The sequence below is a fragment of the Anabrus simplex genome, chromosome 1, assembly GCF_040414725.1.
Source record: "Anabrus simplex isolate iqAnaSimp1 chromosome 1, ASM4041472v1, whole genome shotgun sequence".
Lineage (NCBI taxonomy): Eukaryota > Metazoa > Arthropoda > Insecta > Orthoptera > Tettigoniidae > Anabrus > Anabrus simplex.
In genome coordinates, this window is record NC_090265.1 from 672988604 (window position 1) to 673013897 (window position 25294).

The following is a 25294-nucleotide window of genomic DNA, read 5'->3' on the forward strand; positions in this document are numbered from 1 at the left end:
CTCGTTATTTTCCATGAATTTCGCTGCAATTTCGCACTTATCACAAAATAAGAAAATTTCGCCTTGAACTGTCTTTATCGCTTTAATTCGCTGTAATTCGAAAAATCAAAATCACTGTTTTCGTAACCAGAATCATATCATTCGTTAAGATATCTCAAAACCACTTCAAATTATTTTTGTCACGTTTATCATAGACGCGAAGAAATAATGCGTCTATGTATAAGTGAATACGTTTCCGAGAGATAAAAATCGCATATGTCAAAGTATATCATAAAGTTGATATTAATTCAAGGCCAGAGGACCATGTTTACGACTCTGGTGGCTTAGTGGACTGTTCGCTGCTTCAAATACGGTTATTTTTGTATGTTTTAATACAACATAACCCCATGTACATATGTATTCAACCCTCTACCCTTCCAGCCTTCGAAATGTGGCACCGGCAAAATTGAATCTCAAGGTCGCTAAACGGGTCATACCCACAGAGATATCTTCGAATCATATCACTAACTTTAAATTATTGAGCAAGAAGGATAAGAGAGAATATAAATTAAATAAAAGGATCTGAATGAGAACCTTTGGTAAAAACACAAAATTATTAAAATTAAAGATAAACTTCGGCAAAGTAAAAATAAATCCCTACAAATATAAAAGAATTTGGCTACCATTTTCCGTACATGGATACGTCACTCATAACATCTGGTCAACTAGAACCATATTTTAGTCTAATTCATCTGTAAAATTTGTTTAATTCACTCAATCACTCCAAGTCATTCACTAATATCTTTGTCTATTGAAATTTCAAAAATCGGCCTCAGTATCAAACCAATTTACTTTCATCATCAATTATACCATGAAAAACAACAATCTTGTTACTGAATTCCAAATTCATCCAATTACATCTCACTTAATTGAACTCTTCCTACATCTCATTATCATATGCCGACATTAATTTAATGAACTTGTTCCTTTTATGGATCTCGGTTTTTATTATATTTAATTATCACCATATTTCAAAAAATAATATAGTTGACCATTATTACATCGGTCACCTTTACTAGAGTGATCTTTAAAATAAAAAAATAAAAAACATCCCTCTATACATGAACTCTTTACTTCGTATCCCCTCTTCCTTCTATCCATGAGTCATTGAAAAATATAAAGTTCTTTCTGAATATAAATTATTGACTTTGATACTGAATCATTAAATCATTATACATTCAAAATTATTATTAAATTTATTAAATAATTACAATAAGTTCAATCACTAAATCATTAACCTGTTAGAAATTATTAAATCTGTTAAAAATTATTAAATCTAAAATTATTAAATTATTATTTTATATCAGCTTCCTCCACTCATCTAGATACACCTAACATGGAACGCAACCCGGATCGATAATTACCCCTGACGCAAATAAAATTAAGTTACCATTCTGATTTATCAATAAAAATTATTTCACATACGCATAATCAGCTGTTTCTCTAATACATAAAGTAAACATAAAATTGTGGCGAAGGGTCCTACGCTATCTTAAATTTCCACCAAAACAACTTAATCTACACTGACTCTATGACAATAGGGCGGAACCTCTTTGTCTCAAACAAAACAACCACTTGAAATGAATTCACAAAATCAAACACAAAAGTTGCAACCAGGATCAAAACTCGCGTTGTCAAATACACGTCACATGTGCAATAAATAAATCAATCATTATTCATAATTACCAGGAACATCATGTTAACTGACCTGGTAGGGAATCGAAGTTCCGACCACCTGGATCGCAACATTACAGTGACCTATAATTTCCTATCTTACAGTGGAATATCGCGAATAATAATATTAAATCTTCAAACCTCAATGTGCTGTTCCTAAATCATTCAATCGGGATTATTTAATAAATGGCATGTATTCTTTCATTTTATGACTCTAATCAACGTAGTTTAAATCTGTCTTTAACAAACACGCAGAGCAAGTAAGAACATCTTATCTGGGAACGCGTCACATTCATTTCACACGCACGGCAATTATTTCTGTCAACTCAAACTAATATCTCTCCGTTCTAATTAACTCCGTATGTTCCACTCAAGAATCATCTTCCATATAACTTAGCTCCCTTTGGCTACAATATCAATTTCATTAGCATGCAACGCTTTTAATACACAATGTATATCACACACTTTACATGTCCACTGATTCAAATTCTGACCAGGATTCGCCATTACTTATCGAGAAACAATTCACTTCGTTTGCCGGCACTATATTCAAATATCTCGTTCCATAATATCACTGGTTCGTTACCTGATACTGGCATTGGAATGTTACAGGCTCTACTCCAAACTAAGCTCAACTAAATCACAAAAATGAAATATATGGCAGAATATCTATTCCCTCACAGCACATTTTCATTTACTGGTCAAATACATGTTGCTTATTCATGAAACGGACTCTAAATATCCACTGTAATGTGCATGACTGGTCACTGGTTCATATCCTCATGATGTCAATGAATTCTCTCTCAACGATTAGAATTATCCATGCAACATGCTATATCACTAGCATACCCCAATGACTATAAACACGTACTGAATGCCATCTATTCTAATTAATATATTTACACACATGAATATCATATTAGAAGATCACATGTCATTATTTTATCACAGATCATAACTCACCACACGTTTCTTATTGTTATAGAAGACCATATCTCAACACACATTTCTTATTGTACACATATTCACTCCCCCAAGTCATCAGTATTACATTTTACTCCCTATATCTGACTAACCCTTGCTACATTGAAAAATAAACATTGAAATTAATCATTTCATGCAAAGAAATTATTTAAAAATTTAACTATTGCCGACATACATATATGAAATAAAAGAAATCAGGTGGTACTTATCGAATCCGGCGTCGTTCCATGTCAGCCATACAGCATTAAGGCCTTCAGATCGGCCTCCATTACTTGGTTCACACCATCATAACTGTAGTGTTACCGTGTACATAAATGCCTTCCTCGACATCCATTTTCTCGACTCTTGTTTTTTACAACATTGCACACGACATCACTCTCATTTTTACACTAAAATACACAAAGAATAATATACATAAATTATAAACAATTTCACATCATAATCTTGTCACTTTAGTGAATACTCCGTCTCTGCAAACTTCGCGATTTCCACCCCGTGGCACTGCAAAGCGTCGCGCGATTTTATGCCATTACGGCCCTTACTGGCCGACGAACAGGTTTGTAAACGTGAGACTTTTTATCCCGAAAATATTAGCAATTTATACTCCAGATTCTCTGATAATAATTCCAGCGGATTCAGTTATGCGTTCTCTATATAATATGTATTAGGCTGAGAAATTCTCAAATTCCCGTTCCACAGCGAACACCACACATCTCCGTCCGAGCCACCCCGAATCAAAAAGCAGAGTGAGCCCCTTGGACCGCGCGTGGGTTCCTGTCGTGCACTTGCCTCGTGGCGTCAAGCTTAGGGAAACCCCTAATCAGTTGCATAACATACTTCTTTTAATAGCCACATTCATAAGTTACAATAATTGACTAGGATATATCGTCTTAATTTTCCGACTACGTAGAAGTCTGAATCATCTATACTATCTCCCTGCGGATTTTTACCAATATAGTGGGGCTTTCATGTTGGCGTCCATATTGTTTTTCTTACTCAGCTTCGAGCGCGCTGTGCTTTGATTCGCTATTCAGAAGTCCTACCAACTTAAATTCTGAGTAGCTCTGTCGCGCATTTTCCTCTCTCTAGCGTGGAAGGTTCGATTGCTTCTCTCTTGTGCAATCAAATGACCATGACATGTGTACTATCTGACTACTGACTTGAGCAAGCGAGATTACCACATATACCGGCTTCTCGTGTAACTCCACTTCATTATTCTCGTAACTTTATGCAATTTTTAATATTATAGGCCAATGATATGAACTATTTGGGTTCAGTATGTATGTATGTATGTATGTATGTATGTATGTATGTATGTATGTATGTATGTATGTATGTATGTATGTATGTATGTATGTATGTATGTATGTTCAGTTCTCAGCCCCAAGGCTGGTTGAATCCTCAGTAGCTCTATCATTAGCTGCCATAGACGGCCTAGGCATCACTGAAGAGACGTACAAGGGAAATGAGGAGTGATGTAGCTTTACGTTGCTTTCCTCACTAGACCAGAAGTTGCTGTTACAATATCAGTCTGCCAAGCCCACTGAAATTCATACATCAACCCACCCAATGAGCAACATTTTTACACCAGTCATCGCAGGGACTGGCTGCAGAAGGAATGGCATTACTAGCGCCGTTCATACCTAAGTCACTTTCATATTGTCAAAGCCAAGGAAAAGATTGGGACAGATCAATGAAAGTACGGTACCAACATTGTTCTAGCCCATTCCAGAAGACATAGTGCATTGTAAACACTAGGTCTCCCCAGCAAAGGCATAACCCCATGTACACACTTCTCGTATCTTTTGTAACAAGACACGAACAAAAAAAACAAGGAAACGTCAATGCATGAATCAAAAATGGACGATTTTCAAAATTATTTATTATTAAATTCATTTAACCGGGCGAGTTGGCCGTGTGGTTATGGGCGCGCAGCAGTGAGCTTGCATCCTGGAGGTAGTAGGTTCGAATCCCACTATCGGCAGCCCTGAAGATTATATTCCGTGGTTTCCCATTTTCACATCAGGTAAATGCTGGGGCTGTACCTTAATAAAGGCCACGGCCACTTCCTTCCCACTCTTTGTCCTTTCCTATACCATCGTTGTCATAAGACCTATCTGCGTCGGAGCGGCGTAAAGCAAATTGTAAAAAAAAGCATTTAATTTAAAAATAATTAAATTCACCAGAGTATGAATAAAATATTGTACGCAACGGCCACTAAAGTGATAAGTTTACGTTACTCGTTTCGAAATTCCAGCTTGGACGTAACCATCTCATTCGTAAAGTAAAAGATCGCTTTCCGTTGCTGTTGTTTAAATTATTATTTTATAGTCCAAACACTTAGTAAACGTCCTGCGTGGGAATTGGATGAGCATGTGGGAGGGGCAATAGAAGACGGCTACCTCGTATACCACTCCTCTTCCGCTGACCAGTCTTCGTCTACACACCGTGTTAAGCACTATACGCAGAGGCTGCGCACAAAGTGTCAACAGTCGAGTTGATTCGGGAAGAGAGAGAGAGAGAGAGAGCGCTAAGCAGACCTCCCGCATTACCTACATGGCCACGCCCTGTCGGTCACTCAGAAGGACGTTTTCTAGGTATTTGGACTATAGTTGTAGGTCGGTAGCAAAGCCTATCTGTTGTCAATTAAACCATCTGCAATTAAAAGGTGTCCCCATCCTCCCCGTTGAAACCCTTCAGTAGCCAGCGGAACGTATCGTTCTGTCTGCTGACAGCTGTCAATTAACTCTACGTGGAGTTCTGTGTTAACACCGTCTTCTTCTTATTCTTATTATTCATAGGAATTGAGTTTGAGTATCGTGATTTCACGTTTATTTTTATTGAATGGAGTTCTCTAGCAGTCGCCATTGTCTGCAGTCTTCTACTGTCTGGTTTGTCACTCGAAGAGGTGCGTGATTTGCGTCTTTGATCTGATATTCTGGGAGCGCTTCCACGAGGCCTGAATCCATTTACTTTTCTTTCAGTACCTGGTTTTTCAAAGTTATTTTCTCTCCTTATAACTACACCCCGGATTTTTATGCAGTAATAGGTTAGAATGCAAACTGCGTAGTCTTGGTCGCTCTTCCATACTGTCGTGAGGGTTACATAAATTGTAGGAGTTCTGATAGGCCGAACCCCTAAATTTATGCAACACCAATAGCATAAACGTTATACAGATTAGAGTATTCTTGTTGCTCGCTTCAGTAAGTTTGCATTCTAACCTATCACTGCACAAAAAACTTGGCTCTATTTATAACATGCCCAAAGAACTACAGGATTGTTTGTCTAACAAAAATTATTGAAAGTCGATTCGGGATACCATGCTCTTCGATTATGGGTGAGTTATATCTTTTATTCTCCCAAGGTATTCGTAACACCCTCCGCCAGCATCACATTTGAAATGCATCGATGCGGGGTTTCTTCCTTCTCTTTCACCGACCATGATTGACAGCCGTACTAGATGACTGAAAATACCAATACACAAACCTGAGGTGGTGGTGGTAGTGGTGGTCCATGGCAGTTTTCTGACAGCAATAACTCCTCTGATCTCTTTATCGCAGTTGCCCGTATTGTTCAGCAAAGAGCCAAGGCAAACAAATTCATTAAAATACATAGGCCTACCAGACATCCGCTAAATTCGTACGCACCGGGCGAGTTGGCCGTGCGGTTAGGGGCGCGCAGCTGTGAGCTTGTATCCGGGAGATAGTGGGTTCGAATCCCACTGTCCGCAGCTCTGAAGATCGTTTTCCGTGATTTCCCATTTTCACACCAGGCTGTACCTTAATTAAGGCCACGGTCGCTTCCTTCCATTTCCTAGCCCTTTCCTATCCCATCGTCGCCGTAAGACCTATCTGTGTCGGTGCGACGTAAAGCCATTAGCAAAAAAATTCGTACTTCTTTCTTTTATCAACAACCATCATCTCGGTTTTGCTGCGATTCACTTCCAATCCGCTCTGAAGACTTCTGTATTCGCTACATAGAAGCTGTGGTGCTGATGGTGGTGGTGGTGGTGGTGGTGGTGGTGGTGGTGGTGGTGGTGGTAAGAGGAAGTAGAACTGCCCAACTCTCCTCTAATAACACTTATCGGAAGGAAAATGAAGTTCAACACTTGGAGAAATGAAACCCTCCATGGCGTAACAGCCCCAAAGGGCCATGGCCTAGCAAGCGATCGCTGTTCGTCCCGAAGGCCTGCAGATGACGAAGTGCCATGTGGTATTCGTGGCTTTGTAGACCGGGTTCGAAAAAGGAAGGTATCTACAAAGGAAAGGGTAGGGCCACGAAGGGCATGAAAAAATGAAAGACATCTTAGACCTCACAAACCTAGTACCGTTAACGTCGAAAGAGAACAAGAATTGACCAAGGGAGCTCGGATAGGAGATATGAAAAGTGAGGAATCTGGAAAAAGTGGAAGCAATGCCAGACTCGGCTATGGGAACCGTGGTCGCCAACCCGCACTACCAAACTGATAGCTCCTGGTCCCTCTTAGAGTGGCATCTTACGGCAGGTAGGGGATACCGTACGGTGTATTCTACCACCTCCACCTATAGAGGAAGCTACCTAGAAGAATCTTCAAGAAACATGCATGCCCTTTGGTAGTTAAGAAAAGGAAGCTTTCCTTAGCCTCGCTACAACTACAGTACCGTTTCCAGCACCAGCACGATTCTGCACTACTTTCCTCTTTCACCCAGGCACCGACATATCGTCCTTAAACATCATTTTGTTAAAACAAGTTAGTTCTAAAATTGTATTCTTACTTCGAATTAAACATAAAATATTAGAATTTAACACGAATAGGAATATCATGCGACTATTTCAGCTGTAATAATAATAATAATAATAATAATAATAATAATAATAATAATAATAATAATAATAATAATAATAATAATAATAATAATAATAATGATGAAATAAACTGTGTAGCATTTGCAAACGAATTTACTTTCAAGAAAACCTGAAAAATGCAGCAATAAAAGTCAATCTCTTTGAAGAAATAGCCAACAGAACAGGTTTAAGAATTTCTGTAGAAAAAAGCAAATTTATGACAAATATAAAAAATGCTCCAGAATTTCTAATTACAGAAGTTTGTCGAATAAGAAAGGTAAAGAAATTCATATATTTGGAAGAAACGATCCAAGAAAATGGTTTAGAAAAATCCGCTGTAGAAGAAAGGATACATAAGATGGAAAGAACTTGCGGTATAAGTAGGAATATCTACAAAAACAAACTGTTTATCTAAAAACCTCAAAATACAACACTATCACAGCAGTCAAACCGGAATGCCTATACGCGAGTGAATGTCCAGTACTAAATTACAAGCTGAATAAATTAGAAGGACTGGAAAGAAAAATTGTACGGAAAACACTCGGTCCGCTAAGAACTACACAACTCTGGAAATCAAGAAGTAATGATGACATATACCGGGACATAGAAAACACAACAGAAAGAATGTGGAAGAGGCGATTGATATTTTTTGGACATTTATACAGAATGGATGACAAGATATTAACCAAACAGATCCTCAAATATCTTTGCAACAAGAACTGAACAACAACCTGGATTCATGAACTCAAGAAACATCCACACTTGTTTTTGCTTCGGCCGGGTGTCGGTTCAACTATGTCTTCGCACCCAGCCGACCCAACAAAGCACATAGGCCAGACACCACGTTGGAAGTCGGCCTCTCAACATGTAAACCTGTGTTGTCCTGGACGTCCAACAAGCCATCACTCAGGAAACCATCCTATCCGAACTCCGCAAGTCTGGAGTATACAGCGCAACAAGGCTGTATGAAGGTTCCGTACCATCAAACGACGTCCTGCTTTTCTTCAACACATCCACCGAACGTCACCATCTTCTCGCCACTGGTGCACAAATCTGCCAACGCCTCCAACAAATGGAAGACACTCCCAGCAATATTTTAGAGCAACTCCCGGACTATTCTCCTGATCCACCTCCTTACATATCCCCGCCAAAACCCTCGTCCTTTCCTTACACCACTACAACCACCACCACTACTACCACCCTCACAACTTCGCTCACGACTACGGTAACAACCCACCCTATCCCTATCATGACCACTACTATCACAACGCCTCCCACCCCCACCTCATCAAGTCAAGAACCAGCGCCTGCAACTGACACTACCACCGACGCAATGCCGTCACCATCGACCGATTGCACCTGCGTCATCCGAGGAGTGGACCCGCTCTTATCCAACGACGCCATACTTTAAGACCTCCACCAGACAGGAACACCAGTTCGCCGAGCAACTCGGATTTTCAACGCTACAGGACTTACCCACGTCGTTCGCCTTCATTTGCCGACTCCGGACATCGCCCAACATTTCGTCAACAACGGCATCCATCTTCAAGGCCGCCATCATCACACTGAACCATCTCGCTCTCCTCCCCAACCTGCTAACCGATCTCATACACCCCGTTGCCATCCCCGGCCGGCTCCTCCTTTCCTTCCACCGAGTCAACAAATCCATTTTTACCCTCCTCCACCCAGTTTTCTCCTCCCGGACTATTCTCCTGATCCACCTCCTTACATATCCCCGCCAAAACCCTCGTCCTTTCCTTACACCACTACAACCACCACCACTACTACCACCCTCACAACTTCGCTCACGACTACGGTAACAACCCACCCTATCCCTATCATGACCACTACTATCACAACGCCTCCCACCCCCTTCTTGACGCTAACCCTACGTGGAGGGATGTAATCACTATTGCATGTTTCTGTGATGGTTGGTAGTGTAGCGTGTTGTGTCAATTTGAAGAGGAGAGTGTTGCGACAGACACAAACACTCAGTCCCCGAGTCAGAAGAATTAATAAGAAGAGATTAAATTCCCTAACACGACCGGGAATCGAACCCGGGACCCTCTGAACCGAAGGGCAGTACAAACCCCCTCCACAACTTACTCACTTCCATGCACAACTTCTCCTGTATCTTTCACATCTTAGCCCTTTCCCTTACCTCTAGCACTAACCCCTCCTTCGTCCAACAGCCATTATACCATCCTAATACATACTTCCAAAATCTGTGCAATATCTTTTGTACTACTTTGTAACCATCTATGCTAATAAACGAAATTCGATACTTAGGCACAGGCACAATTCCTCTCCCATATCCTATATATTCACATCCTTTACCCACCTCCTTCTTCCGTCACATCTCCCCAACCCGCCCGCATCTCTTGGCCAGAGAGAGGGCGTTACCCTCTAGGTGGCCCGCCCCACCCCTTCAGGGTGGGGAATAAAAACATTTAATAGATAGATAGATACTCAAGAAAGGTTTGGAAATAAACAACATAAGGGAAGAAAAAGCAACAGAGAGAGAGAGATTTTTAGAAATACAGTGTTAAAAATGGAAGGATTCCAAGGTCGGGAGGGAAAGAAAGCATGTTCAAAATGGTCTGAGGAGAGGAAAAGGAGGCATAGTGAGCAGATGAAGGAGTATGGGAGGAAGAAGAAGGAACAATAACAAAGGATGGAGCATTGAAATTGTCACGTGGTCCCTAGAAGACCCTAACTGAGAAATAATAATAATAATAATAATAATAATAATAATAATAATAATAATAATAATAATAATAATAATAATAATAATAATAATGGCGCAAACGAAAATTAATCCTAAAAAGAAACTTTCCCTTTGCCAAAAGCTAATGACTATAAATATGTCTTTCAAAAAATGAAACTCAAATATTGATAAGGAACGATTTATTTGCATCGCGACCATGGCCTATGGTAACGACGAATGTGACGTCACTGACGATACACTTTCTATTTCAACACCTTCTTCTTCTTCTTCTTCTTCTTCTTCTTCTTCTTCTTCTTCTTCTTCTTCTTCTTCTTCTTCTACCGATTTCCCCACATCTGTAGGGTCGCGGGTGCGAACTGTTTTGTACACATGGCTTTGGCTCTGTTTAACGGCCAGATGCCCTTCTTGACGCTAACCCTACGTGGAGGGATGTAATCACTATTGCATGTTTCTGTGATGGTTGGTAGTGTAGCGTGTTGTGTCAATTTGAAGAGGAGAGTGTTGCGACAGACACAAACACTCAGTCCCCGAGTCAGAAGAATTAATAAGAAGAGATTAAATTCCCTAACACGACCGGGAATCGAACCCGGGACCCTCTGAACCGAAGGGCAGTACGCTGACAATTCAGCTAACTCGTCGGACCTTCTATTCCAACACACTATTTATACAAATCCATAGCCTACGGTAACGACTAATGTGACGTCATTTCCGCCACACATTTTGTTGCGTTACACAAGTTTTCGGATGACCCCCACTCACAAACCAGGACAAATATATATAATTATTAGAGTTTTGCCTGTACATTACTCAGAATTTTTAAAGAATGATATTTCTGTATCGGTCATGTTCACAGTAACAAGGAAATGCACTTTTACTTTTCCGCACTGTCTGTCTGTCTGTCTGTCTGTACACGCATCACAAGAAAACGGCTGAAGAGAATTTAATGAAAATCGGTAGGTGAAGTCAGGGAATGAGCCACTATAATCTAGGCTATAAATCATTTTATTCACGCTGAGTGAAATGGTAGTTTAGGGGAAGGCCTAAAATTTAATTCTCAAATATTTATATTATCAGTGGTCCTATCGACAAATACTACATAAAAAACGTTATATAGAATTAAATTTCCGAACATTTATGTCTCATACATTTTTACCTTACCGGCTATGATAACACAGATATTCATGAATTTTTGTTGCTAAGTCCATATCAACGCCGAGCCACGAGAAAATGGGTTAACAGAATTTAATTAAATCGGTATATAGAGTCGGGGAATAAGAAACTGCAGTATAAGCTATAAAAAAAAAAAAAATATTCACCCTGGATTAAATTGTAGTTTAGGGGAATGAGCCTATAATTTAAATTTTAAATACCCATGTTATTGGTCCTATCGAAAAGTACTGCATAACAAACGTTACAGAGAATACAATTTCCGATCATTTATGTTTTATTCAGTTTTACCGCACCGACTATGATAAGAGTGGTATTTCAGAGTTGGAATAAAACTAAATGTGAAGGCCTACAATATTGAAAGCACATAACATTGTTCAACAATAGCATTACATTGGCCATTGTTTGTTGTGATGGTCTTTGTCTCTTATGCTGCCACTCAACTCCGATAGATGGGATTAGTGCTGCGTACCGAGTGTAACAGCCTGAATGAATATTGGCGGGAATTAGCTGGGGAGTTAGGTAACTTTCTTCTTTAGCATGCCATTCCTCTCGTTCATACATTTTCTGATAGTGCTGGTACGGAACACACTGGTTCATCATAGTATTCCAGCTATTCGATCCCTACCCTGACGCGCTGATTTGAATGAGCAATGTGCATACTGAAGGTAGAGTCTCACTGGTCTAGAATTACAATTTAGGACTATTCCAAATTCTATCGCCACAATTCAATAAATAACTCAAAATTCGACCCTCAAAAGGACCGTTTCTTAAGAAAAGCTTCTTCCTCTTCACTTTTATTAAATTCGACATTCATTTTATTCCAAATTAGCAGTGAAGGGGTTTCTCCTCTGACTTGGAGGAAACATTTGCCTCGAAGTCAGATAGATTCTTCGCCGCCAATGTAGTGAATTGAGATTTTCCGACTCTTTGGGTACTCCTAGGAAACATATTAGTACAAGGGCATAGTTTTGCCCTGGTAATCTCCACTATTCGACCCCCCTTCCCGCCGAAAATATACAAAGTGTGTTCACGGCTCACGGCTGTCTGCGGCTTCGTCATTTCAGCTCTGGAACTTTGGAATGTTAGATCGGCAGCGTAGTACTGTTCTTTAAAAGTCAGAAAATGTGTGGTTTTTCATTTAATCGCGCCATTCCTACTGACGTCATTGTAATGCCCTATGTTCATATCAGTTTGGAAAAGCACTGAGGATGTAAAAAGGCAGGTGGAGAATAAGTTTCTGCCATTATAATGAAACTCCGCAAAGTGATTGTGACTGATGGTACGCAAAGCGGACCTGCCATTACAATGAAAATTCCCTAACCCAGTCTTCATGTAAGAAAAGACGTTTGATGACTTCCCGTCGCATTTTTAGGGTAACGTTAAGAGCTATGCAATTTAATACAATCTTGCTCACAATGTGTACACTACCTAACCTAGAATTCTATATACAATGTAGAATTCCGTAGCGAAGAAAGGGTACATCAGCTAGTCTATATATATAAAATAAGAGTTTTGTCTGTACATTGCTCAGAATTTGAAAATAATGGTATTTCTGTATCGGTCATGTCCATAGTAACAAGAAAATGCACTTTTTACTTTTCCGTAATTTCTGTCTGTCTGTCTGTCTGTCTGTCTGTCTGTCTGTCTGTCTGTCTGTCTGTCTGTCTGTCTGTCTGTCTGTCTGTCTGTCTGTCTGTCTGTCTGTCTGTCTGTCTGTACACGCATCACGAGAAAACGGTTGAAGAGAATTTAATGAAAATCGGTATGTGAAGTCGGGGGATGAGCCTCTACAATCTAGGCTATAAATCATTTTACTCGTGCTGAGTGAAATGGTAGTTTAGGGGAAGGCCTAAAATTGAATTCTCAACTATTTATGTTATTAGTGGTCTAATGAAAATCGGTATGTGAAGTCGGGGGATGAGGCTCTACAATCTAGGCTATAAATCATTTTACTCACGCTGAGTGAAATGGTAGTTTAAGGGAAGGCCTAAAATTGAATTTTCAACTATTTATGTTATTAGTGGTCGTATTTTAAAGAAAATGGGTATTCAAAGTTGGGAAATAAGTTGCTACAATCTAGGCTATCAATAATTGTATTCGCGTTGAGAAAAATGGTAGTTTAGGGGAAGGCCTCAAATTTAATTCTTTTTGTTGTTATTAGTAGTCCTATCTTGATGAAAATCGGTATGCAAAGTCAGGAAATAAGTCGCTATAGTCTAGGCTGTAAATTATTTTATTCACGCTAAGTGAAATGGTAGTTTAGGGGAAGGCCTAAAATATAATTCTCAAATATTTCTTATTAGAGGTGTAGTCGATGAATGCTACATAACTAAGGTTATATAGTATTAAATGTCCTATTATTCATGACTCATACATTGTTACGTTACTGGCTATGATCACAAAGACATTCATGAATTTGGATTTTTGTTACTAAGTCCATATCAGCGCCGAGTAACGAGAAAATGGGTAAACAGGATTGAATGAAAATCGGTATGTAAAGTCGGAGAATAAGAAACTACAGTTTACGGTATAAAATATTTTACAAATCACAGACTCGAAAGAAAACTAAATGTGTAGGCCTACAAAATAGAAAGCTCATAACATTGATCAACAATAACATTACATTGACCATTGTTTGTCGTGATGTGCTTTGTGTCTTCTGTTGCCCCTCATCTTCGGTAGATAGGATTACTGCTGCGTACAGAGTATTTTTACTTGATTTACGTCGCACCGACATAGATAGGTTTTATGGCGACGATGGGATAGGAAAGGGCTAGGAGTGCCTTAGGCCTTAATTAAGGTACAGGCCCAGCATTTGACTGGTGTGAAAGTGGAAAACCACAGAATACTATCTTCAGCGCTGCCGACAACGGGGTTCGAATCCACTATCTCTCGGATGCAAGCTCACAGCTGCTCACCGCTAACCACACGGTCAACTCGCCCAGTCGTACAGAGTGTAACAGCCTGCCTGAATATTGATGGGAAGTAGTTGGGGAGTTAGATACCTTTCTTCTTTACCATGCCATTCCCCTGGTTTATAAATTTTCTGATACTACTGGTATGTAACACACTGGAACATCATAGCATTCGGGCTATTCAATCCCTACTCTGAGGCACTGATTGGAATGAACAGTGTGCATATTTAGCAGAATAATGGCAGATGAGTGTTCATGGAAATCTGCGGCCTGGTCATCTCAGCTCTGGAACTTTGGACTATTAGATTGGCACCGCAATCTAACCGCAACACTGTTCGTTAAAAGTGATAAAACGTGCGGCTTTCCATTTGAACGAGTATTTTATATGATAGCATTGCTTTTAATCGCTACATTCATACTTACGTTTTTGTAATGACCTATGTTGATTTCAGTTAGGAAAACCACAAAGTCAGTCTTTCTGAGAATCCCGTAGCGAAGCACGGGTACATCAGCTAGTAGAGAAATAAAATACGACAAAATCGAGCGTGCATAGTTTAAATACTTCGGTAAAACATTTCAGAAAACCGGAATCGCGACTAATGAAATTAGATGCCAAACAACGCAAACAGCACATCATTTAATGTCATTTAATGTCTGTTGGACATTTTTTAAATCCTAGTGACTAGTAGGAATTCTAGTGGATTTTATCTGGTGGCTAGTGGAAAATCTTATTTCTTGCTTAATCCGTTTACCCTCGCATCTCTACCGCCTCAAGGGCAGTGTCCTGGAACGTGAGACCTTAGGTTGGGGATACAACTGGAAAGGAGGACAAGTACCTCGCCCAGGCGGCCTCACCTGCTATGCTGAGCAGGGACCTTGTGGGTGGATGGGAAGGGATAGACAAGGAAGAGGGGAGTAAGCGGCCGTTACCTTAAGTTATGTACCATCCCAGCATTTGCCTGGAGGAGAAATGGAAAACCACGGAAAACTACTTCGAGGATGCCTGAGGAGGGAATCGAACCACCCTCTTTTCAATTGACCTCCCTAGACTGATTGGACCCCGTTCCAGCCGTCGTATCACTTTTCAAATTTCGTGTCAGAGCCGGGAATCGAACCCGAGCCTCTGCGGACGGCAGCTAATCACGCTAACCACTACACCACAGGGGCGGACTTTAGAGGAAAATAAATGGCTTAAATCCAATTTCTAGGCTATATTCAGGAATTAATTCACTTCATGGAATGTATATTTTGCTCATTGGAGTGTTACAAACTTTTAAGGCAAACTAGTCACGGGAATAACTTCAGCAGTGACATTTCAGCAACGCCAAGAGCTAATAAACGTTCATATCTTTCGCTCTTGAAAACTCTCCGAAGAATAATACTGTATTATTAGCATCACTTCTGGAAGTCTTTCATGTTGAAGGTAGAAATCAATCCTGCTTTTAACAAAACAACTACAAGACACGATACTTCTGAAAGGTAAGCATGTGCGTAAAACTATGTCCTCAGTGTAATATCTTAAATCATAGTATTGCCAGCGGAACAAATCAATTCCACATTTAGCAGGATTTGCTGTACCGAAGCGTGTACAGTAACTTCACGGTCAATTGAAGAGATTATGTGGGGATATGGTTCAAATTGATCAGTGCCATATTAGCAGTTCGCATGAGACTCGTTAGTAAATGTGATGGTTCACAATTATGACGTAAATAAATACCAGAATGTCCATAATGATCGTAAATATCAATTTTGATGAAAAGAGCAGCGTGAAAAGCGTGTAAAATCATAAGTACAATTCTAGGCCTAAAAATCACAGGTGACTAATAGAGACTCAGAAACCAACATGAAATCAAATGATACAAAGACATTCACGGCGGCATTTAGAAAATACTAGTTGAAATTTTACGGAAACATTCGTCTGTCAGCGGGAAGATGAAATGCAATGATATTAGTAGACGTATAAGCCTGAACGGAGTTTTCACACATAGGAAACATCATAACATGAAGATAAAGTTGAAAATTCAAGGCGACAAAGTGGGGTAGATATTAGTTTATGCGATAATACACGTCTCCAATAATCTCGGAAATCACAGATCCGTGTTTATTGTAATTTTATATTTTCATAAATGCAGTGTATAAAAGTTGATATCCTACAGCATAATTGAAAAACATGCAGTAAGAGCACAAAGAGAGAATCACGTGTCCGGAAAACATCATTAACCGAATTTTAATATTTGTAAGTAATTTCGAAATAAAACAGAGAAAGAACGGCCCGAAAGGAGTGCTAGAAACATTGTAAGAAATTTAACTTCTTGGACATGCTATAGACGTCCGTCAAATACTCTGGAAACATGACTCCCCACAAAGAGGTCACCAAAGTAGTCATCCTCAGTCCCTTCATACCATGTTCGATCCAAACCTTGATGATGATGATGATGATGATGATGATGATGATGATGATGATGATGATTGTTATTGTTTAAAGGGGCACCAAATCTTGAGCTTTCATAAATAAGTATAATACTTCCCATTCATTTTGAAACGAAGTCCAGGGCCTACGCTTCCCCAGTAACCTCTATTATGTTAGCTGATAGTAACTACTAATGGAACATACTACAGTCATGCAGTGCACTAGCGCACGGTGGACTGTGACGTTACACCCTATACACATTCTGTATTTAGCTCTATCTTGTTCCAGGAGAGACGCAGACTGAAGGAGCGCTACCCCAGCTTGGCGCTGGTCGCCATTGATGACGAACACTGTCGGCACATGCTCCGCTCCTACCAGATCCTAATACAGTCCAGAGATCTCTGTGAGGGGGACTGTGCCTTGGGACAGACCTGCCCCACCGGCATGTGCCGTAGTAACAGCGGCAAGAGGTAATTATCACTCTCCGTTACCGTTCTTTCATCAGAAAATCCCCTCAATTAATATTCTTATTATCTTTAGTGTGTTCAGGATACAGAATGCTGGTTATTATTATTATTATTATTATTATTATTATTATTATTATTATTATTATTATTATTATTATCATCATCTATACATTTAAAACACTATGCTGATTGCTGTTACCGCGATTTTGAGAGAACTGTTGAACCTATTGACATCGTAAGGCATTCTGACGAAAGCTCTTGGCCTGTAGATTTGCAGAGTGTCTTTAAAAGCATATACATTTCTTGCCGTATATTTTTAAATTATTAAACAAAAATGTAGCATTCTGATTGGCCAAAGCGCTTGCCAGTATTTCAAGGCCACCTGCTGCTCCACTGCTGGCCATGTGCAGGACGGGAATTTCAAAGGAAGCACACGCATGCACCGTCTGCTACGACGTCCCCTCGCTGTAGTGTACATAACGAAACGGTGGACTCGTGGTTTGTCGAGAGTATTTCACGTACAGTTTTCTGGTTCGCTTAGCTGAATGGTGACAGTTCCAGAGAACATTATATATATAGCGCGACGTGTAAATACATACAGTTATCACATACTTCTATTATTTGAAAGAATCAAGTACTTTCCAGACAATCAGGGCTGCTAAAGACAAAGTTCCACGCGAAATAAAATAATCTAAAACTTTAAATTAATCACACAACAGTAACTCTAAAGCTACAAAATATTTCGTAAAATCCGAGCGTGTGGGTGCGCTGTTTGGGTCACGTAGCTGTCAGCTTGCATTCGGGAGAGAGTGAGTTCGATCCCCACTGTCGGCAGCTCTGAAGGTATTTCTCCGTGGTCTTATTTTCACACTATACACATGCTGGGGGCTGTGCCTTAATTAAGGCCACGGTCGCTTCCTTCCTACTGCTAGCCTTTTTCTATCCCATCGTTGCCATATACCTATCTGTGTCAGTGCGACATAAAAAGAAATTGTAAAATTATTTATTTATTTATTTATTTATTTATTTATTTATTTATTTATTTATTTATTTATTTATTTATTTATTTATTTATTTATTTATTTATTTATTTATTTATTTATTTATTTCGAATTTCAACACCTGAGCGAGTTGGTTGCGAGGTTCGGATCACATAGCTGTGAATTTTGATTCGGGAGGTGGTGGACTGAAATGCCATCGTCGTCATCCCTAAAGATGGTTGTGCCATCCGAAAAAAACGCGTCAACCGAAGCGGCTCCGCCCCCTTTATTTCGGTTAAACGGCGTTCTACTTTATAAATTTCCGTCTGAAACGAGAAACGAGATAAGCTAAAGAAAATGTGATTATGAGGATGATGTTTGTCGTTTAGAGGGGCCTTACAGCTAGGTCATCGACCTCTAATGGTACGAGGTGCAACGAAATGATAATTAAAACTTCAAAATGTATCCACTGGCTAGAATCTAAAATAAATTATTATGAAAAATGACCATGGATCTAATTCACAATGCCTTATTTTCTGAGATGATGTTTTTTGTTCGAAGGGGTCCAAAATCCATATCACCATAGTAAAGCAGAACCATGGTGTTCCTCCTATAGTGGTACTAACCACAGGAAACGTAGACTCATGGTGTTCCTCGCGCAATGGTACTAATCACAAGTAGTTTCACGGTTCTAAAACCGAGCTCGATAGCTGCAGTCTCTTAAGTGCGGCCAGTATCCAGTAATCGGGAGATAGTGGGTTCGAGTCCCACTGTCAGCAGCCTTGAAGATGGTTTTCCGTGGTTTCCCATTTTCACACCAGGCAAATGCTGGGGCTGTACCATAATGAAGACCACGGCCGCTTCCTTCCAACTCCTAGGCCTTTCCTATCCCATCGTCGCCATAAGACCTATTTGTGTCAGTGCGACATAAAGCAAAAAAAAGGTTCTAAAACCATCATCCTTTGGTCGCCCCTTTTAGTCTCCTCTTACGGCAGGCAGGGGATACCATGGGTGTATTCTTCGTCTGAGTCCACCACCCACAGGAGGTAAAGAAAATGTATTTTGAATTATATGTAGAAAGGCATTATCATATGTAGACTCTACCACACAAAAATTGACGGGCAAAGAAATATTTAATATTATACATTCTCGAAAAGTGAAGATATTCATAAACTATGGATAGCCGGGGGCTGACAATACTTGGAGCCCTACCACCTTCACAATATGTTCATTCTATTCCAAACAAGAGAATTTAAGAAAACAGAATGTCATCTTCTGCGAAGGCCAAGTTTTGTTCGGCTGAGTATACGTGTTAAGGGGAAATGTAAAAAAAAACCCTCATAAATACGATTGAGCTGATCGTTCTGAATGCTTCCACCAAATTCTTTTCCATAACTACGAGAGAGTTAACGTAAGTATCGCAATCCCATTAACTAAAGGCACTGCGTTACAAATCTTAGTTTAACTATGTTATATTCCGTAGTTCCAGATTACCTCTAACTCTACACCGATGAGTTCTTTTACTGCCCACAGCCCCCTGCTGGGAGTAAAGCGGGTCCCAGGTGTGTTCGCTAGCTTCACCTCGCGACTACAGAGAACGATGGTTCAATTATTGGACACGTTTTCTTTACGATTACAATAAATAGCTTGCAGCATTTTAGCTACAATCTAATCTCAAATATGGTTTAATATTCTAAGGTTGGTTTTTTACTGGTAACTAGGAATAAAAATTGAGTGTTGTCTTTTTCAGATAGTTATAGGTATACTGTCGTAAACTCTTTCTGATCAACAATTTTCTTTCCCATGTACTTGCGCCCTATTTTAGGCGGTTTAGGCACAGTAAGCGAAGAAAGCGCGCACATAGTCGATTTTTTTTATTTTGTTGCCTTCACTCAAAGTGCTACTACTCGGTTCCCATTTGACGTAGCTGAATGTTTCTTGTAGCTAAACCATCCTCGATCCAACGGTGAAAACCGCATCAAAATCCATTTCGCAATTCGCGAGATTAGCCCGCACAAACACGGACACGTGCCAACGATTTAAATTTCTAATATGTATAAACATACTATTTCCACCACTTATTGCTGCACTAAGTTGCCAGTTTCAGAACATGGAGCTTGAATAGCAGTAATATACCTACTTTTCATTAAAATAACGGGAACTTTAATACTTTTCTGTAAATGCTGTAAAAAACGATACTATATTGCAGATTCAAACGTATCTCATTTTATTTTAATTATATGCAAGTTTCAAATTATTATTATTATTATTATTATTATTATTATTATTATTATTATTATTATTCTCTCGTTATTCCCACGGGATTCAACGTTGTTTTTTTTTTCGGCTCCAAAACCCTCTTCATCTTCTCGTTCTGGATTTTCTTACGATCTTCTGACCGGGTTCTGTTGACTCTGTGGCGTGTAAAGCGTGTGATTGTCAACTAATTTTCTGAACTTAGATCTGCCTAATACAGTGTCACCTGCGATGCCTATTTCCTGAAGATATTTTCCAACTTCGAGTAGCCAGATCCTTTTTTTTTTAAAACTTTCATTAATTGGGCAAGGTTCAGAATTCTTTTTGGCCAATCTCAGATTACACATTCTGAGAATATCTCCGTAAAATTTTAAACGTATTTTCCTAAATGTGTCTGAGATTTATTATTATTACTAGCTATGTTACCCGGCACTGCTCGGGCACTTAATTGATTATTTACTTTAGGGTATTTTATTGCCTGTTAATTATGTGTGAAGCGAATTTTTGTAGATTTCTTTATTGTGATGTTGACTGATATTTTTAGAACAATTCTGCAGTTGAATTTCAAGTTAGTTATAGATTTCTTTTTCTCGTTAATTAAACTAATCTCGGTCAGTTTGGACAATTTTTTATCATCACTTCTCACCATCATTATGTCCGGCTCCATGGCTAAATGGTTAGCGTGCTGGCCTTTGGCCACAGGAGTCCCGGGTTCGATTCCCGGCGGGGTCGGGAATTTTAACCATAATTGGTTAATTTCACTGACACGGGGGCTGGGTGTATGTGTCGTATTCATCATCATTTCATCCTCATCACGACGCGCAGGTCACCTACGGGTGTCAAATCAAAAGACCTGCATCTGGCGAGCCGAACTTGTCCTCGGACACTCCCGGCACTAAAAGCCATACGCCATTTCATTTTTACCATCATTATGCATTTGAACTGGTACTTAAAAGCAGGGCTTTTTATCAGGGGGATCGCGGCGTTACGCGTACCCCTTAAACATTTGAAGATTGTTCAACAAAAAATATTCATTTATATCTAGTCCGTCAAATATAACTTCCGACTTGAGAGTCCATCGATCATCTGGCGTCACCGCGCTGTTCACAACAGCTGGAGAAGATTTCGAGTAATCTTCGATTTAAATCGACTTATCGAATCAGTTTCTCTTGGTCGGTAACTCGGCACTAAGCAGCATGATCGAAACATTAGGCCATATTATTATCTGCTCGATTAAAGCTTTGTAACTGCTGCTTTATTGGAAGAAATCTGACTCTTTTAGGCAAAAATAAGTATTTTAGTGCCGTATGTTGCCTGTACAGTTAATGTACATCACTGAATTTTGTCTGATGTGATACTGGTGCCTTCCAATTTTCTTGAGTATGTAATTTGTTGTGTAGTTTGCATTGAACGGCGTGTCTTCCGTCATTAAATTTTGAATTACGTAACGGCATGGGTAACTTTGAAGAATGCAAGGATTTTTCGCTATTTGCTTAACGTCGCACTCACACAATGGGACAGGAAAGGCCTAGGAATGGGAAGGAAGCGGCTGTGGCCTTAATTAAGGTACAGACCCAGCATTTTCCTGGTGTGAAAATGGGAAACCACGGAAAACCATCTTCACGGCTGCCGACAGTGGGGCTCGAACCCACTGTCTTCCGGATGCGAGCTCACAGCTGTACGGCCCTAATCGCACGACCAACTCACCCGGTGCAAATAAAGTATTAGACTGTGTTGATAATCTGAGCACCTGACTGTTTGAGAAATGCCCATTGTCTCTCCTGCCCCTTATGAACACTATGAACAGCTTTCCAATTTTGACAAAGTGAATGTGAAAGAGGCTTCTCACAAACGAACTTGATCATGACTCCAACAAGAGCATCATTGCATCTGAATACAGTAGCAAATCTTATGTTCATCAAGTTGGTTGAACCTCCACGAAGAATTTTCAAACCTGCGGATTACGTGAATTCATAGTTCCTGAAAGGAAGACATCTGGTGACCGACACGAAAAGCACGGAGAGGAATCGTGAAGATGGCGGTGATCAGCCTCTTTTACCAGTGCGGAATTTACTGTAAGCAGGTCAGTATAATGAGACACTACCACAGTGCATATATTGATGTGTTCACTTAATTTTAAAATGTAAAATGATTAGAAATACTGAGTGCAGTTACCACAAATAAAATAGCGTAATCAATATTTCTATAAACATGTCAGCCCGACACGGAGTGTGCATAATTGTCGAAAATTGTAAGATCGTGATGTTTTCTCGACTACAACTGAGCGTACCCCTTAAACATTTTTAGAAAAAAAAGCACTGCTTAAAAGGCATCCAGAGAGTCACAATACATCTCTGAGACCACGAAAACTATGAATTCGGCGCTAATATTGGTCGTTTTTTATTATTCTTGTATGTCATCCCTCCCCTAGGGGTGCTACGGGTGTCTTTACCCCACATAATTTTTCCCCAGATAGTAAGTCATGGGTTCACCGACTTTAGTTAACAGTTATGCTGGAATATAACACATACAACCTGTGACAATAAAGTTCGGTGAACAATCCTGTACTATCAACATATATGAACAATGCACGACAGTGAACTTACTGTCCTGCGAAATAGTCCCCTCCCATAACTATTCACTGCTGAGATCGGCGATACATATCCTGGAAACTTTGCAGGAAGGCTTCCATTGCGATGGCGTTCAAAAGCCTCGTTGGATGTCAGGAATATCGTCAAATCTCTTTCCTTTCAAAGCGATTTTGAGTCGTAGAAATAGGAAGAAGTCTGGAGGATTGAGATCTGGCGAGTATGGGGGATGTTCAAGTTGCACCACCCCCTTTTATGCCATGAACTGTTTTGACGATATTGGCTGTGTGTGGGCGAGGGTGTCAGTACAGTTCAAAAAATTTGGTGTCGCATCCGCTGTTTCGAGGAAATCCTGTGAAGCCTCTAAATGTGCCTGCTTCTGATCGTCAGTCAAGTGATGTGGCACAAGACGAGAACACATTTCCCTCTTCCCTAACTTCTGGGTAACGATTTGTCACACGTATTCACGGTTAATCTGCAGTTTGTCCACTATCATGCGCACAGTTAATCGACGTTCGTTCGTGATTAATGTCCTCATCATCTCAATGTTTTCGTCACTGACGGCGGTCGCCGATCTTCCGCTACGGGGGTTGTCAGAAACACTTTTCCGGCCTCCTCCAAAACGGGCGAACCAGTCATACACACACTTCAAAGACAGTGCTTGATCTTCATAAACACGTACCAGCATCGTATGCTTCTCTTTCGGTGTCTTGCCACGCTTAAAACAAAACTGTACATTGATCTTTTGGTCGTTGATGTTCCTGTTGGCAGTTCAGAACCAACGCACTAAACACGCACTGTGTCAAACAGGTCTTACACGGCACACACACGATGCTCAACTAAACAACGTTGGGAGCAGGTGGTCAATACCTGCTGCTACGCAGGTGCAGCGTTGTGTGTCGCCAGCGTTGCCGGACCGACCGTTCTGACTTCATTCACCGAACTTTATTGTCACAGGTTGTACACCCATAATCTCGGCCATTTTAGACATTCTTTTTCACACCTTCTCAATCTCCATTCCGACAAGCCCTGAACTGTGACAAAGGGCATTCTGAGTGTCACGGTGTTAGGGGAGCCCTTCCCCCACATTATTTATTTTTTCAGATAGTAAGGCATATGTATACTATGTTTGGTTGAAAGCTATATTAGAAAATACACACATGCATCCATAATCACGGCTATTTTGGATTTTTTCTTTTTCACCCCTTCTCATTCTCGTGACAATGCGGCTGAACTTGGACTTAAACGACATCTGTAGTGTCACTATTCATCTGAGCGAACCCGAAAACTGAGAAGCTAGCAGTAGCGTGTGACTGGGGAAGAGCTGTCCATGCACATACCGCCACGTTGAGGGCACGCCGAGGAGATGGTATTATGGAATTTATGAAATAACCTATATTGCAAACGCATGAAAACGCCTTCCGATAGGGTTATTTTTATTCCTTCAAAACGGGGTAATACCTTAAGAACCAATATTAATACATCGAAAGTTAAATGTTAAAAAGGTGCCAGAACAAGAAGCAGAATATTCTTACTGACTTTTTTTCAATACCAGTACAGTTGTTAGGAAAATACGTATGCTTTTTTCATAATAACTGTTCAGTTCCTAAGAAGTATCACTAGTGAATAGTAAAAATGCCAAGAAGAAGAAGTCTAAACATTGAAAACATGTTTTCGGAATCTTCCAACCTACAGCCTACTTAATTTAGTTCAGAGGGCCCCGGATCGAGGATTTTAACCTTGTTTGGTTACCTTCTCTAGCTCGGAGCATAGGTATTTTTGTACGTCTCATTACACACCTTAATGTACACACAACACATCACACTACAAACCTCTGCAGAAACGCAATGGTGAACTCATCCCTCCACATAGGGTTGGCGTCCCTAAAGGCATCCAGGCATAAAACTCGGCTAAATCCACACAAAGTTCCGACTCTATGTAATTAGGAAAAGGCTTAAAAAAGAAGAGAAAGAAGCAGAAGTTAGGCCAAACTCACTCTCCTTTAATGTTGACGAATAATCGAACTACTGTATATGCTCTCAGTCTCATTCATAGAAAATTCACTCCATCAGATATAATACTACAACAGATGCACTAGCCGACACGATTCAGTACGAAAACATGCACGGAACTGTAACCATTACCACGTGCTAATCATGCATTTGAAGCTGAAACGCCCACAACATGGCGATGCGCGAAGCTGTTCAATATGCTGCATTGTATCAACGCGCTTTGTAAATCTAGAATAATAATATTGAA

General features: G+C 40.0%; 1 protein-coding gene across 1 annotated transcript in view; it reads left to right on the forward strand.

Annotated features, from left to right (window-relative positions):
* Positions 1-25294, forward strand: part of LOC136886022 (dual specificity protein phosphatase 22-like) — a 735408-nt gene that overhangs the window by 697089 nt on the left and 13025 nt on the right. Inside the window, exons 5-6 of the mRNA XM_068229942.1 lie at positions 17033-17214; positions 17285-17307. Of these exons, the coding sequence (XP_068086043.1) occupies positions 17033-17214; positions 17285-17307 (205 nt within the window). The remainder of the gene's footprint in view (positions 1-17032; positions 17215-17284; positions 17308-25294) is intronic.